Here is a 15398-nt window from a genome sequence, read left to right as displayed (position 1 = left end):
TAGATATAAGGACTTGGTTTGTTTTTTAAATTTGATCTTGTAGCACGTTCTGTCATAGAAATTGGAGTGGTTAAACTATTTATAAGGATTCCTGTGAGCCTGATATTGACTTAATAGATGTAATGTTATTTCTATTCTATTGCATTTTAAAATTCATTAACTATTTCCCTACTTATTTTAATCTAGTTCAGGCTATATCTTACTATTGGCTATATTTGACACCTTTGTCAGAGGAGATCAGTAGTAGAAAACCCAGTGAATTGACCAGTGTCCAAAAAAGAAATGTGGTAAGCTGTGTACTTGGGAAAGGCTACTATTCAAATTTAGTAGTATATATGAAGGCTACAGTTTCTGAGCATCCAGATTAAAAAAAAAAAAGAAAAGAAGCTTTTAAGATAATTTCTTGTTTTTATTTTTAATTTGTTTTGCAAAGATGTATCTTGATTTTGGCTTGTGCTTGTATAAGACTAGGGAATAAATATGCTTACATGGAATTTTTTCTCAGCAATTTTATTTTGCAGGATAAATTTAATTTTCAACTATTTCTGTAGTTAAATTTTTGAGATGCTGTAAATACCTTTGAATTAAAATTAAATGAAAAATTCTCCTTTTTTGTCACAATGATGGAAGACTAGTAACATAATATTTTTTAATTTCATTTTTCTCTGTAGTAGATTATTCTTTTTCTTTCTTTTTTCTCTTTTTACCCAAATTTTTAGAACACAGCCAGATGATAGGCCAAGTTATTTCAAAATAAGATTAGAAACGTGAAGAATACAATTGTTATAAATTAAGTACTCCATGATGTAGCTTTTCTGAGGTGATATCTTATTAATTGTTGTTTCACTCTTAAGAGTGTACAAGGATTACACAAATCTTGAAAAAGAATTTTAAGTGGTTTTTATATGAGTCTTATAGTTGAAGATTTTGGTTAAAAAATGGCTTACTTATCAAGGCTATAATTGAGTCAGCATCATTTTAAGCAATGAAATGCCCTTCTGGGGGTGGTTCTTACACTTTTGCTTATTTTGGGGAAGTCTGATGATGCACTACTCAAAGGACAACTTGATTTTTTAAATACTCTCTAAAGAATTAAGATAATGGGATTTAGAGGTGTAATAAACATAGGGCGTTATCAGTAGTAAAGGAAAAAGTGCCTTACAACACTTAGTTCTATAACAATCACGTTCAACATGACAGACAGCATTAGCAGCTTAATTTGGAAGTCAATTGTTCATAATAGGAAAGTTGGTATATTTCCAGTACATATCAACAGTCTTCAAGATAAAGAACATTTTATTATTAGTACTGCTAAGATATTCCAGAGAAGAACTCTAATACAGTAATGGAATTCTGGGAAGAATATAATTTCAGTTGTTGCAGATTTCATCGAACAAATATAAGTTAATTCTGTGTAATATCTATTTTGGTGCAAGATACTATGCAAACTTTACTATGTAAAGAATGGTATAATCTGTATTGTCTATATTCCATTGGGCAGGAGGGGCATGTGATATTATATGTTATGATAGTGACAGATGGAGAAAATACTTTTGAACTGAAGGCATCAGGAAAAGCTTTATGACAGAAATGTCAGTGGCTGAGCCTTTGAAAGAAGAGAGGAGGATTCTGAAAGGCGTAGATGATCAGGGAGTTTATTCCAAAGATGGAGGATGGCAAAAAAGAGCGTTGACTTTGAGCAACATCTGGTAATCCATTTTACTTAAAGCAAGTGAAAGGAAGTAGGTCAAGACCAGATAAAAGAGAAACAGAATGGAGGGACTAGAGTTAGAGAAAGATTAATTTAGTTTTGAACTTGTTATCTTTGAGCACCCAGAGGAATAGCCAGCTGGAAATGTAGGACTGGAACTTGAGAGGGATTAGAGAGGCATTTATAGATTTGGGAGTTATCTGCCAAGTGTAATAATTGAACCATAGATGTGGGTAAGATTGCCAAGCCAGAGATTATAGAGAAAGGAGAAAGAGAGCCTGGGCTATACCCTCACTTAAGAGGCCAGCTAATGACGGCAGATCATCACTAAAGACTAAGATAGAGAGAAGGAGAACCATGAGAGAGCAGGGTCATGTAAACTAAGGAATGAAAGAGAGTTAGAAGAAGGAAGTATTGTAGTTACATTACATGATGCAGAAAGAGATGGGTAGGTAAGGAATGAGAAAAGCCCTATTTAATTTATAATAAATGAGAATAAGCTGAATAGTAAAGAATCAGGGATAGGAATACCAGACCAAAGAATTTGAAAGATGAATAAGTATTAAGGACTTTATAGTGTAGGTTGCACTATTGGGAGTTTGGCAGTGAGAATGGAGAGTATTCTGTCTAGGCCAATTGCCTGAGTAAATGATGGTATGGAGAGAACATTGTTTAAAAGTAGGCAAGACAGGAGAGTGTGTTTCTAGGTAAGCAGTGAATGATTAGCCAACAATGACCGATGGGGCAAACTCCCAAAGTTGGGGATCCGTGTGAATGGAACAAACTATGGGGGAGTAGAGAATGCATGAGGATCAAGAGAAGCTTTTTCATGTGAAGGGGGAGATGAAGGCACCTCTCTCGTAGGAGAGTTCATTTGAGAAAGAGGAGTTTAAGTTAAGTAAGGGGCTTGAGAAGAGAGGGGGTAAGATAGTGATAAGGTCTTCGTTTAATTTGTCATGGAGCTAATTTGTAAGATTCTGTAGCTTTCTCCAGCAACAATCAGTGTCTCTAGAATAACAGTAGAGAGGGTGGTTGATAGAAGTGACTCAGGGTTGAATAAGGAGCAAGAGAGCTGGGGGTTCAGGGATTTGAGGCCTTGCTGAACTTGTATATATGCAGCATGACATAGTAAGTAGAATGCTGGATATAGAATCAGGAAAATCTGTTTTGCCGTGTATGGATCATTTAATTTCTAAGCTGCAGTTTCCTCATCTGTGAAATGGGCATTAATAGCACTTCTAAGTCAAATCTGGTTTTAGATCCTTACTGTGTGACCCTGGGCAAGTCACTCAACCCTATTTACCTCAGTTTCTTCATGTCAGATGAGTTAAACAGTAAAATGGCAAAGTGTTAGGATTTTTACAAGGTGCTAAGTCAGTGGAATTGATGAGATAATGATTCCACAAGAATCACACCTTTAAGAGAGCATATATAAGGAAGAGCTGTCAGGGACAAGGAGGACAAGCCCACTAGAAGGTCTCAGAGGAGGAGACAGATTCATTCCATCTTCCACCTTTGTGCTGCCTGAAGACTGAAGCACAAACCTTTGGATTTGGAGGGAGCTAGAGATGGAAGCCCACTAGAAGCTCTGAGCTTCAGCCAGGATTCAGTTGAGGAGATTCACAAGCCAGAGACTGCAGCTTAAGTTCTCGGAGCCAAGGAGAGAGATAAGCCTCCAGAAAACTAACCAAGCTGGAGGAAGAGACAAGACTTGAAAAGAGAAAATAAAATATTTGGACTTTTTAATTCCTGGCTGCATTTGGGGTGATTACACTTAACTGAAACTAAGGCTGCTCCCAGAAGCCCCCCAGGAAACCTGCTCTGAGAGAGCTTTATATTTTAGAGAGAATATTACATTTTGGCACCCAAACATGGGACAGACATGATTCTGATTTCATTGAAAAAGTCCCTGATCCTGACTTCAGTGGAAAAGTCTCCTCAACCCAGAAATTAGGGTGAGTACAAAAACAGACAAGGAAACTTTGTTTAAGGGCTAAAGTACTATTTCAGCCAAAATGGGACAGATGTTTAGAAAACAGCCTTCTTTTCTAATTCAAGGAAAATGTGTAGTGAGCATTGTCAGACTTATGAAAAGCCAAGGTTTGATTATAATTTAGGAGCAGATCAGTGAACTTTTAGAAACTATATAGTACACATCTCCTTGGTTTTCTAAGGAAAAAGAATTGGATCCAAATGAGTGGAAATTAGTAGGAGAACAACTATGTCAATTCTACAATGAAAATGGAACTGACTCAATTTCCAAAGACACACTTAATACATACAATTTAATACACCTGGCTTTAGGAAATTATATAAGTTATGAGAAGAAAGAGCAGGAGGAGGAGGATCCAGATAAGCTAAGTGAAAAGGATGAAGAATCAGATAAGAATAGAGTTAAGTACAATTTTGAGTGTGATACTTAAGAGTAGGAAAAATTAGGTCATTCCCCATGCCCTGGCCTACCTCCCTCAATTAACCCTTCATGAGTGGAGGGAGAAGGAGGAGGAGAGAGGTAGTAACACATTCAGGACCACCTATGAAGTAGCCTATGACAAGATTACAAAAAGCATTGGTTAAGGCAAAAAATGAAGACCAGGATGTATCTGATTTAATAAATGCATACCCTGTAATTGAAGAGCTTGACTCTATAGGTCAACAAAGGAGAAGATACACTCCTTTTGATTTGGAAAAAAATCAAAGATTTGAAAAAAGGTTGCACTCTTTATGGGGCTACATTGTCTTATGTTAAGATGTTACTAGATAATTTGGCTTATGAAATCTTAACCCCTTGTGATTGGAAATCCATAGCAAGGACATGTTTAGAACCTGGACAAAACTTATTGTGGCTTTTGGAGTATCATGAATTATGTAGTGTTGGAATCCTTACAAAGTGTTAACTCATTAGAGTTGATAGAGACAATAATTATCTAATTTAGCATGGTTCAGTATGATTGATTACAAGGAGATGTTTTGGGCCAGAACTTGAAACAAGGTACTAAGTGGAACTGATAGAAACAATGCTTATGTTCACACCTTTAGAGAGCTCATATAAGCAAGAAGCTCTCAGGGTCAGACACAGAGCACTCTGAGAGATACAGAAGCCCATAAGCCCACTCTCAGAGGCGGAATCAGATTCATTCCATCTTCCACCTTTGTGCTGGCTGTATTTGAGATGATTATTGATCTGAACTGATACTAAGGCTGCCTCCAGAAAACTTCCCTGGGAAACCTGCTCTCACAGAGAACCATCATATATTATATTATAAAGAAGAGAACACTACAATGTAGGATTCAAGCCAGATGCAATAGGCAAACAGGAGTTAATGTACAAATCACTTTTGACCACCTAGCCAGTGAAGATCAGTATGGAGAGAATTCAGCACAGATTTATTACCCCACATCAGTTTATGAACAGATTGCTACTGCTGCTATAAAAGTTTGGGGTTCCCTTTCAGGGAAAGATGAAGGTAAAGCCTTCACAAAAATAGAGCAAAATCCCAATGAACCCTTTGCAGATTTTATGGGATGTTTGCAAACAGCTGTCACAAGAACCATTGGAGAAAATGCAGCTACAAGAATAATGATCAGACAACTGGCTAAGGAAAATGCCAATGAGGTTTGCAGAAGAATTTTATAGGGACAACACAAAGATGCTCCTTTAGAGGAGATCATAAGACGCTGTGCCACAGTGGGCACAAATGCGTATTATACCCAGATTATAATGAACATGGGAAGACTGGGTCCCTCTTGACAAGGGAATTCTAGAGAAACTCGTTGATGTTTTCAGTGTGGAAAAATAGGATATGTGAGAGCTTAATGTGGATACAGAGATAAAAGTGAGATGACAGTGAGAGAAGACTAAAACCCTATGTCCAAAATGCCACAAGGGCTTCCACTGGGCTTCAGAATGTAGATTGACCCAGGGAAATGAGAGGCAGGGCCCAGCTCCAAGATATCTTACAAAAGACAGGTGGGGCATGATGGCAGCTGAGTTTACACCCAGAGAGTCTTTAGAAAATCAGGACTCTGGTGTGATCTATCAGCCAAAAAGCAATCACATGGCACAATGGGATTACATGATCAGTCATCCAAAAAGCAATCAGATGGCAGAAAGGGATTACAGTTGGGGAGAATACAGGCTTTTTAACCCAACAGAAGGGCAGTGTCCAATGAGAGCAGCTCCAATGTAATTGCCAGATGATGAGGAGAGATCTAGAAAGTGGTAAACAGAAGGGAATTAGATAGGTTAACTGCTTGTGAGAAAGGGTTTGCTTGTATTCCTACAGATGGAGAAGGAATTAGATGAGTGGCAATGAGCACCTGGGGAGAGACGGAAAAAGAGAAAAATTTGGAAACAAAGAAGAAGACCTAAGAACAAAACCTACAGGAATCATTGGGTTCCCTAACACAAGATGAGACTGTTGCAGGACTTGAAAACCAGCAGGAATCATTGGATTCTTTGAGATGAAAAATTGTTGATGAGACTACTGCAGGATTTCAAAACTTGCAGGAATTATTGGATTCCTGGTACATGAAGTAATGAATTATGTGCTTATGTAATTATGTGTAATACCTCCCATATTGATGGATTTATGTATACCTGTTTCAAGTGAGCCCCTTTACAAACCCGCTAATCTTATTTGATTTCCCATTTCCTTTGGTGTTTTCATCTCTCTTCCTGAGATGTCAGGGAGGGTGTGACCACCTTCTTTTTATGGTGTTTTCATTTCTTTTTTGAACAGTCAGGGAAGGTGTGATCACATTTTTTGGGGTCCTCACCTCTTTCAGAAGTCAGGGAGGTCATGATCACCTATGTTCTAAATCAAAAGAAAGGGGGAGATATTAGGATTCTTACAAGGTGCTAAGTCAGTGGAATTGATGAGATAATGATTCTCTTAATTTATATGTACTTAGTACTTACTATAATTCCACAAGATTTACACCTTTAAGAGAGCATATATAAGGAGGACCTGTCAGGGCCAAGGAGGACAAGCCCACTAGAGGACAAGCCCATTAGAAGGTCTCAGAGAAGGAGACAGCTTCATTCCATCTTCCACCTTTGTGCTGGCTGGAGACTGAAGCACAAACCTTTGGATTCAGAGGGAGCTAGAGATGGAAGCCCACTAGAAGCTCTGAGCTTCAGCCAAGATTCAGTTGAGGAGATTCACAAGCCAGAGAAGGCAGCTTAAGCTCTTGGAACCAAGGAGAGAGAGAAGCCTCCAGAAAGCTAACCAGGCCGGAAGAAAGGAAGCAAAACTTGGAAAGAGATAATAAAGGATTTGAACTTTAATACCTGGCTGCATTTGAGGTGATTATTACTCTGAACTGAAATGAAGGCTGCCTCCAGAGGCCCCCCAGAAACTTGCTCCCAGAGAACAATATATTTTAGAGAAGAACATTACAGCAAACGATTCAAAAATCTTTGCCAAGAAAAACCCAAATGGGTCATGAAGAGTCAGATGCAATTGAAATAACCAAACAATAAAATAGCATGTCTCATTGTGACGATAAAATGAGATTTGCAAATCTTAAAGTGCCATATAACTATAAAGTGTTATTGTTGTCAGGATGATGATGATGATGATGAGGAGGAGGAGGAGGAGGAGGAGGATCATCCTACTCATCAACAATTGCCTAATTCTAAGATTAAGGAATGAAGACCAAAACACATTAGTGGCCTTGAAAAATAGGGAAAGAATTGTTAATCACAGTGGAGAATTTAGGATGAGTGAGTGAGTAGGAGAAGAAAGCCAGAACCTCATGATCAGAGTGGTAGATCTGAGTTCAAGATCTTCATGTTAGATAATTTTTGAATGATATAGTGTGTAGCATTAATATTTGAGTGCATGTGGAGATCATAGAAGTTGAGGATTTCTGAGTTCAGAAGCCAACCTTTGAATGTTGAATGTGAATATTGAAGATACTGAAGATAAATGCAGGATTTGAGTAGAGAGGAAGTCTGTGAACTAAAGTCACTTAGGAAGGAGAGTGAGTAATATGTGGTTGGTAGATGACTGTCCTAGGGATTCAGATATATACCTATAGGTGATTGATCAATCTAGTGGTATTAACACTGGAGGAATAATTTTGGAGTAACTGTCAGAGGGGGTGGACATGACAATGCGTTAGGAATGTTCATGGCCTTTTTTGTGGAATGAGTTGGCAGAGAATGGACTTGTTTTTGTTTGTTTGTTTGTTTTCAGGAATAAGTCAGATTTCCCCAAGTGTTAGAAGTTAAAAGGAATATGATAGGAAGAAATCGAAGATTACAGAAATCTGATGAATCAAAATACATGTTCAGTAGGGCATCATGGTAGGGGAGGCTGGGTACTAGGCACAGATATGAGAGTGTGGGTGGAGCTTAGAAATTTTGCAGGGTCTTCATTTGGGTAAGCAGCCATTCTGAAACACAAGAATTAGAAGAGCAGAAGGTCAAGACTTGTTACCTATGAGCTCAGGAGAATACCAAGTAGGGAGAAGCCTGTAGATGAAATGGATCCACCAAGGTTCTAAGTAGAATATTGATGTGAAAGGGCTTGTCCAAGGTAGTTGTCCACACACAGGGGGAGGATCCAAGTTCATTTATATGAAATTTTATGTAATAAAGTTTAGCTGTTGGAATGCCAGGCACAAAAAGACATTTCTACTCAACAAATATCATGTGCCTTCTGTATATCCCTAAAATAAATATGTGTTCAAGATACAAAAAAGAAAAAAGTTCTTGTTTTAAAATGGAAAGCCATGAGCTCATCCGAGGCTGTCTGCTGCATCTCTCATTGTACAGGAGCTTGTGAACTGGATATAGTCAGGGTTAGGAGGACGCCTAGAGGACACCTATCCACCCCTTCCACTTTGTAAAGAAGGAACTTAGAGCCAAAGAGGTGGTGTCTTTTTTATAACCTTCCTCTTTCTCTTCCTCCTCCTCTCTTTGTTCTTCCTTTTCTTCTTCCTTTTCCTCCTCCTCTTCCCTACTGACAGTTATGTGTGAGGCTTTTTGCTAATTGCTTTGAGATTCTTGTGTGGTCCTTATAACACTGAGAAGGGGGGGGGCTGTTGTCATATCCACTTTACATTTGAGGAATCTGAGGCAAACATAAGTGAAATAATTTGCTGATACAGATAAATGTGTCAGAATCTACATTTGAACTCAGGTCTTTTTAAGTCCAGATCATTTTTTAAAAAATGTTATACATCACAGTCTTCTATGCATTTATCTCATTTAAATTTTATATCTGACAAATTAAAAACTGTAGAAAAATACAGATTTTTATGAAATAATATGATAAAAAACCTAAAAATAATATGCACATTGACTACAACTCTGTAAGGTTTTTGCTTTGTCTTGTCTTGTTTTTTGTTTTGTTTTGATGACTGTTTCCCCAATCAGTTCCTGTGAGACCCATCTCAGAAGATTCCAATAAGTCGATCCTATTAAAACAGTGGAACTTTATCATGGCATATTTCAGTTCAGAGAAATGAAGACCCAAAGCCTAAAATAAGACACTAGGGGCTAGGAGTCTTAAGGTGGGGGTCATGTATAGAATGCTATAACTAGGGCAGTTGCCATAGTCCTGGGTCTTGTTTTCTCCAGGCTACAAGGAGGTGTGAGGAGAACCGTGGCCTACGAGAGAGGCACTTTTCAAACTTGGCACACCTATACTTTACCAGTACTTGGTCACTCATAGTTAATGTGTCACTTTTTTTTCCCTGATGATACTCTGTCTATAAAACTATTCTCACTGGTTTGTTGGGCTTATTTTAATTGCAGATTCTTAAATAGTTTTGACATCTATTATTCACATTGCTTAATTGAATGGTACTTGTAGTTTTTGTAATAGATGGTAGTAGAAACCAGAGTGAATTCATTATTCTAATTAGCCATGAATAGCCAGATCCCTGTAATGATCTTGATGAGGACAGTTCATCTCATTAAGTAAGATCTCTGTTTTCTTGCTTCCAACTGGACTACTAGTCAATAAATATTGGATTGATTTCAACTTGAAGATTCAAAATGTTATTTCAGTGTATGTTTTTGTTCCATGATAATTTTGAAGGACTTGACCATTTTGTTCTTGTTTGGTATAATACTGAGGTGAAAAGAGATATATATTACACTCAATTTTTTATTCAGATTGTCATTCTGAAATAAAATAACACCCACAGAAAGTTTTAACCTTCAGAGACAGGGTTGTGATGTGAGTTATATTGCCTTGTCTTTTAGCTTCTCATTCCTAGCACAATGCTTAGCAATTACTAAACACTCAATAAATACCTACTGGTTGATATAAAATTGAATTTTTTTTCCTTATGAGATTGAACAAAATGGATCTATTAAACATAAATTTTACTTCATAAAATTTTTGCTTTTTACACCTGTGACTTGATATGCATTCAACCCTAGGGACAAATGTAAAATCTTGTATTTGGATAAAAAAAGCTCAATCTCTGAGGTATTAGGTGGAGGAAAGATAGTTAGAAAATAGTTCTGAAAAAGATCTAGGTGTGTTGTAGAGGACTGAAACTTTATTTTGATATGGCAGCCAAAAAAGCTAATATAGTTCTCAGCTGCTGCCTTAAGCTGTTTTAGCAAGGGTCTGCCTTTATCAGGTCACATTTGGATAATTCTATACAGTTCTGGGGACCCCAGAGAATGTCCAGAGGAGGGCATCCAGTTTAGTGAAGAGCCTTGAGCCAGCGTCATGTGAGGATCAGCCAAGGGAACTAGGGATGCTTAGCTTGAAGAAGACTCGGGGAGGACCTCTCAGTCTCTCCTTGTTTTGTTGAAGGTTTCTCATGAAGAAGATGGATCAGCCGTGCTCTGTTTGTGACTGCTGGGCTGAGTTAGGAGCAGGCACTAGACTTAATGGCTGTTTGTCTGAAAGTGTAATGGGCAGCCCTGAAGAGGCTGCATGGCTGCTTGGTGGGAGTAGTGGAGTGCCTGACCTCTGTGGGCCTTCCTGACTCCGATTCTGGGCTTTTGTGGTTCTCTGTCTTTCTCACTTGACTCTTTAGTGCAAGGTTTCTAAATGTTTCTTTCTAAAATGGACTTGTTTGGTAGTCTATTAAAGACTATGGACTCCTCAGTTTAATGACTACTTCCTACTTTTGTAATTAAGAGATACTAAATATCAAAGTTTATTGAAAATAAAGATGGAAATTTCCTCTCATTCTATTTCATGACCCCTCAGCAGTCCATATCTATGGGCTTCTTAGGGTGTGTGATTTCCATTTTAAGATCTTGTGCTGTAGTGAAACCTTGGGTCTTGTTTTCTTATCCATAAAATTTGGATGTTAGATTAGATAATTTAGATAAATTAGATAATTTTAACTCTTTCAGCTCTAAATCATCTAGATAACATGATGGATTTGGAGTCAGGAAGACCTGAATTCCAATCTGGCCTCTGACCTTTTCTAGGTTGTATGCCTCATTGCAAGTCATAGAATCTTTTCCTGTCCCAATTTCCATATCTGTAAAAGGGGAATAATAATGTCATCTATCTTCTGAGGTTGTTGTGAGAATCAAATGAAGTAATATTTATAAGGGTTTTTCAAAACTTAAAACACTACATAAATGCTAACTAATAATAACTATGATAATAAAAATAATGATGCTGATAAAATCTTATGATATTATGACAAATAAACTGAGTCTTGCCCAAGGTCACTTAACTATTAAGTGACAGAACCAAACTAATTTCAAATAATGCCTTCCAAAAATTAAACTATTTTTCTTTCATTACATTGAGGCTACTTGTCCTTAAACCAAACTTCAGATCACATACTTTGTGCCATGCCTTGATTGAGCTCTTTTGAATGAACTGTTGAGTATATTTCTGTATGTACTTGATGTTTCTAATATTGAGAAATACTTAATATGTTTTCAGTCTGAGGGAAGAGCCCATGCCAGTGCTGGGGATGCCATCTATGAAGTAGTTACTCTCCAGAGAGCGTCTGAGAAGGAAGAGCCAGTCACTCCAACTAGTGCTGGGGGTCCAATGTCGTCTCAGGAGGATGAGCCAGAAGAAGGTAAGGATGAAAGATTGCACAGCGAGGAAATTGATTCGTCCTCTTTTTTTCTTGGAGTTATCCTAGGCTGGGTCCATTTCTTGTCCTCGGAAGCAGGAGCAAATCATTTCACTTCTCAGTTGCTCAGTACTTCAGGTTAGAGTTGTTAGGTGTTTGGATATTTGTCGGCATCATTTCGCTGTTTTTGTTGCTTGTTATACTTCATTGAAAAAGTAATTGAAGCGACAGATAAAGTTCAGTAAGAATAATTCTCTGAAGTGTTTTTAGAAGTGACATCTGCATATCTTCATGTTTGTTATTATTTAATTTTGATTTTCCTTGGTACTGATTTCAAAATCTTCACAGCAGCATCACTGGCTACTCTCCATTTACAATCTTGGTATCTGTTCTGTTGAAGACACATATCAACAAGCTTAGAGAAATTCCATGTAATCTTCCTTTCCTCCCAGCCTTTGGTATGGTACCCTGTACTCTTTGAAGTATACTGGATTATAATAATATCCTTGAATCATCTTTTTTACGTTAAAAGATTAAAGTTCTTTCTTCATTTTAAAATTTTCTTTCCTGACCTTATATATGGTCATGACTGAATAAAACATTTTAGGATTCTTGTGTATTTTTCTTTGTGAAACGGCTGTTTTCTTGAGCTCCTTTCTATTTTATTTATTTTTTAAAAAATTATTTTATTTGAAAAAACTGAGTAAGAAAAATAAAAGGAATACAAAACAAAATAAAGCAAAACAAAAGAAAACATTGTCATGTGCCCAGGAGAACATCAGGGAGGATTCAAAATATATAATAACAAATTACCAAATAAAAAATATTATGCATATTAGAAGAAATTATATTCATGAATGTCCATTTTTTTTTACCTTCTTGTAAATTGTTCTTTGGTTCTCTGCTGTGCACCTTATTTATTTTATTCTTTGCTCCCCTTACACTGCTCCCCCCCCCAGTTACTCCAAACAAGCTACAATTAAGAAAAGATATATTTATGTCTACATGTATGTAGATACACACACACACACACACTCTTTCTCTCTCTCTCTCTCTTTCTCTCTGTCTCTCTCTCTCTCTCTCTCTCTCTTTCTTACACTTACATATATCCCATATACACCGTCATGTTTTTCCTACTCCTGCTGTCTCTTTAATTAAATTCTGCTCCATAACTTGCCTTGCTGTTACTTAACTTCTCTTTCTTGTCTTCTTTCCTCACATTTTGCTTTTCCAGCTGCCTATCCCTGCCTCCTTTTTTCTTTATTGATTTTGGAGAGTACTATACTCTTAGTGGTATATATGTAGTGTTGCCTATTGAACCTATTCCCAATATGAGTAGATTTTCAGAACTATGAGCTTTCCTCCCCCCTCTAATGCCTCTCTGTTCTTTCTCTGCACCTCGTTTGTATAACATGATTACTATTTTTACCTTAATTCTGCTAATCTTTCTTTTGAACTACCTTATTGTTGATTTGAATGTTAAACATATACATTTTCCATGTTAAAAAATCACTTTGTTCATTTTTAAACAGTTTGTTTATGTTGAATTTCTTAAAATTGATCTTTGATATTGACTTGTATATGTTAAATTTTCTGTTAAGTTCAGTTTTGGTTGATAGAAAGTCTTGAAAATCTGCAGGTTTGTTAAATGTCCGTTTTTTTCTCATTCAAAATTATAGATAATTTAGCTGGATATGAGATTTTTGGCTGCAAGCCTAGTTCTTTTGATTGTTGGTAATTATGATTCCAGGACCTGTGGTCTTTTATTGTAGCTGCTGATAAATCTTGTACCATTTTAACTGTAGCTCCAGTGTATTTGGATTTTTTTTTCTGTTTCTTGCAAAATATTCTCTTTGAGAATTTTGAAATTTAACAGTAATATTCCTTTGTGTTTTCCACAAAGGATCTCTTTGAGGTGGTAATTGGTGGATTTTTTTTCCTATTTCTATTTTCTCCTTATATTCTGTCACTTCAGGACAATTTTCTTGGATTATTTCCTGCATTATTGTGTCAGGGTTCTGTTTTTGGTTACAACTTTTTGGCACTCCAATTATTCTTATATTTTCTCTTCTTGATCCATTTTCCAGATCTATTGTTGTTGTTGTTGTTTTTAATAAGATGTTTCACATTCTTATTTCTTATTCTCTATAATCTGTTTTGTTATTTCTTGGTCTTTCATAGCTTTACTGACTTTTCCTTGAGTAGTTCTAATTTTCAAAGAATTATTTTCACCTTTGAGAATCTGTACCTCCTTTTTTAGTTAGTTAACTTTTTAAAAATAATCTTGTTCTTCTTGGATGGTTTTTGTTTTTGTTTTTATTTCTTAGTTTTTCCTCAGTGTTTCTCATTTGATTTTGAATTCTTCTATAAATTCTTTGTGGGTGGGGAACCATTTCTCTTTGGGGTAAAAGGTTTTTTTTGTTTGTTTGTTTTTTTTTAAACTAAAGTGTCTCTGAAGATGAACCCTGGTCTTCCCTGTTCCCATAATATGTATTAGTGTAAACACCTCAAATTGTGGGGAAAGGAGGTGGTGATTCAAGCTTTCCCCTCATACCAGGATCCCCAAATCAAGAGTTCCCCTTCCTCAAAGAGCCCACAGCCAGCAGCGTCCTTACCCCATTGCTTCTGCACTCACTAGGTGCTGCTTCCCAGGGCCCTGGCTCGGGAGCATGGCTGGACGTGGCATTCCTGATCTGCCAAGGTTCCATCAGTCTTCTCAGACTCAAATCCCAGTAGGTGAAAATCTCTGGTTCCTGCTAAGATTTGGGCCATACCCAGCTAGCCTGAGGGGACTCCACTTGGTATTTCTGTTGAGCTAGCTGGGAGGTGTTTGTACTTCTGACAGGTTAATCCCCAGATTTTTCTTCAATTCTTCGTTTATATCTAGAGGACCCCCATTCTGCTCCAAATCTTCTTGATTTTCTCTATCTTATGTTCGCCCTGAGGGTAAATGGGAGAGCTTGAAATTTACCAATCTACTTGATCATCTTCCCAGGATCCCCCCCCCCCTTTTTTTTTTAACTAAATAACCAGAACCTTTGTGTAAATCTTTAAGTTAACTACAAATTTGCTGCAATTGGCATTAATTCTGTGTTCTTTCATTTTGAGTCATTTACATTTTCTACATTGAACCTTGGTGCTATGTAAAATTTGAATTTGATTGGAAAGCAAGGCAATGAAAAATCCTACCATGATTTTTTTATGTGGTATAGATTCTTGTTATGTGTTTGAAAAAATACATGCACACACAAATATCTACATATAAATAATACACATCAACAATACAAGTATCAGTCAGTAAACATTTATTATGTACTCACTACATGCCAGATACATAGCTGAGCATTGGAGATATAAAGAAAGAAAAAAAAAAAACAATCTCTACTCTCACAGAGCTCACAGTCTGTCTTAAATACTTTGTTTGAAGCCTTTGTCACATTATCTAAACTTTGCTCATTAGCTTTCTTTCTTCTCCTCCTCTTCCTTTTCCTCTCTTTCCCATTCCCCTCTCTTTGTGTCCCTCTTTTTTCTCCTTTCCTTTCTATTCCTTTTTCTGGTCATTGATAGTAAACAATTACTGCTATTTTCAACAGGCTTATTACAAAATGTGAATATTAACTCCTTGGCATGATTCTGAGTAATATTAAAACAATTCAGTATTGTC

The 15398-nt window shown here is 36.9% G+C and overlaps 1 protein-coding gene across 2 annotated transcripts in view; it reads left to right on the top strand.

Annotated features, from left to right (window-relative positions):
• The window catches only part of RABGAP1L (RAB GTPase activating protein 1 like), a 689556-nt gene that overhangs the window by 128152 nt on the left and 546006 nt on the right, over positions 1 to 15398 (top strand). For both annotated transcript variants that reach the window (XM_051998907.1, XM_051998908.1), the window contains exon 11: positions 11596 to 11737. In XM_051998907.1, the coding sequence (XP_051854867.1) occupies positions 11596 to 11737 (142 nt within the window). The remainder of the gene's footprint in view (positions 1 to 11595; positions 11738 to 15398) is intronic.

Source organism: Antechinus flavipes, chromosome 4 (assembly GCF_016432865.1).
Source record: "Antechinus flavipes isolate AdamAnt ecotype Samford, QLD, Australia chromosome 4, AdamAnt_v2, whole genome shotgun sequence".
In the NCBI taxonomy this organism is placed as follows: Eukaryota; Metazoa; Chordata; class Mammalia; order Dasyuromorphia; family Dasyuridae; genus Antechinus; species Antechinus flavipes.
Note: the sequence above shows the minus strand (reverse complement) of the source record. Positions and strands in the feature narration are given on the sequence as shown.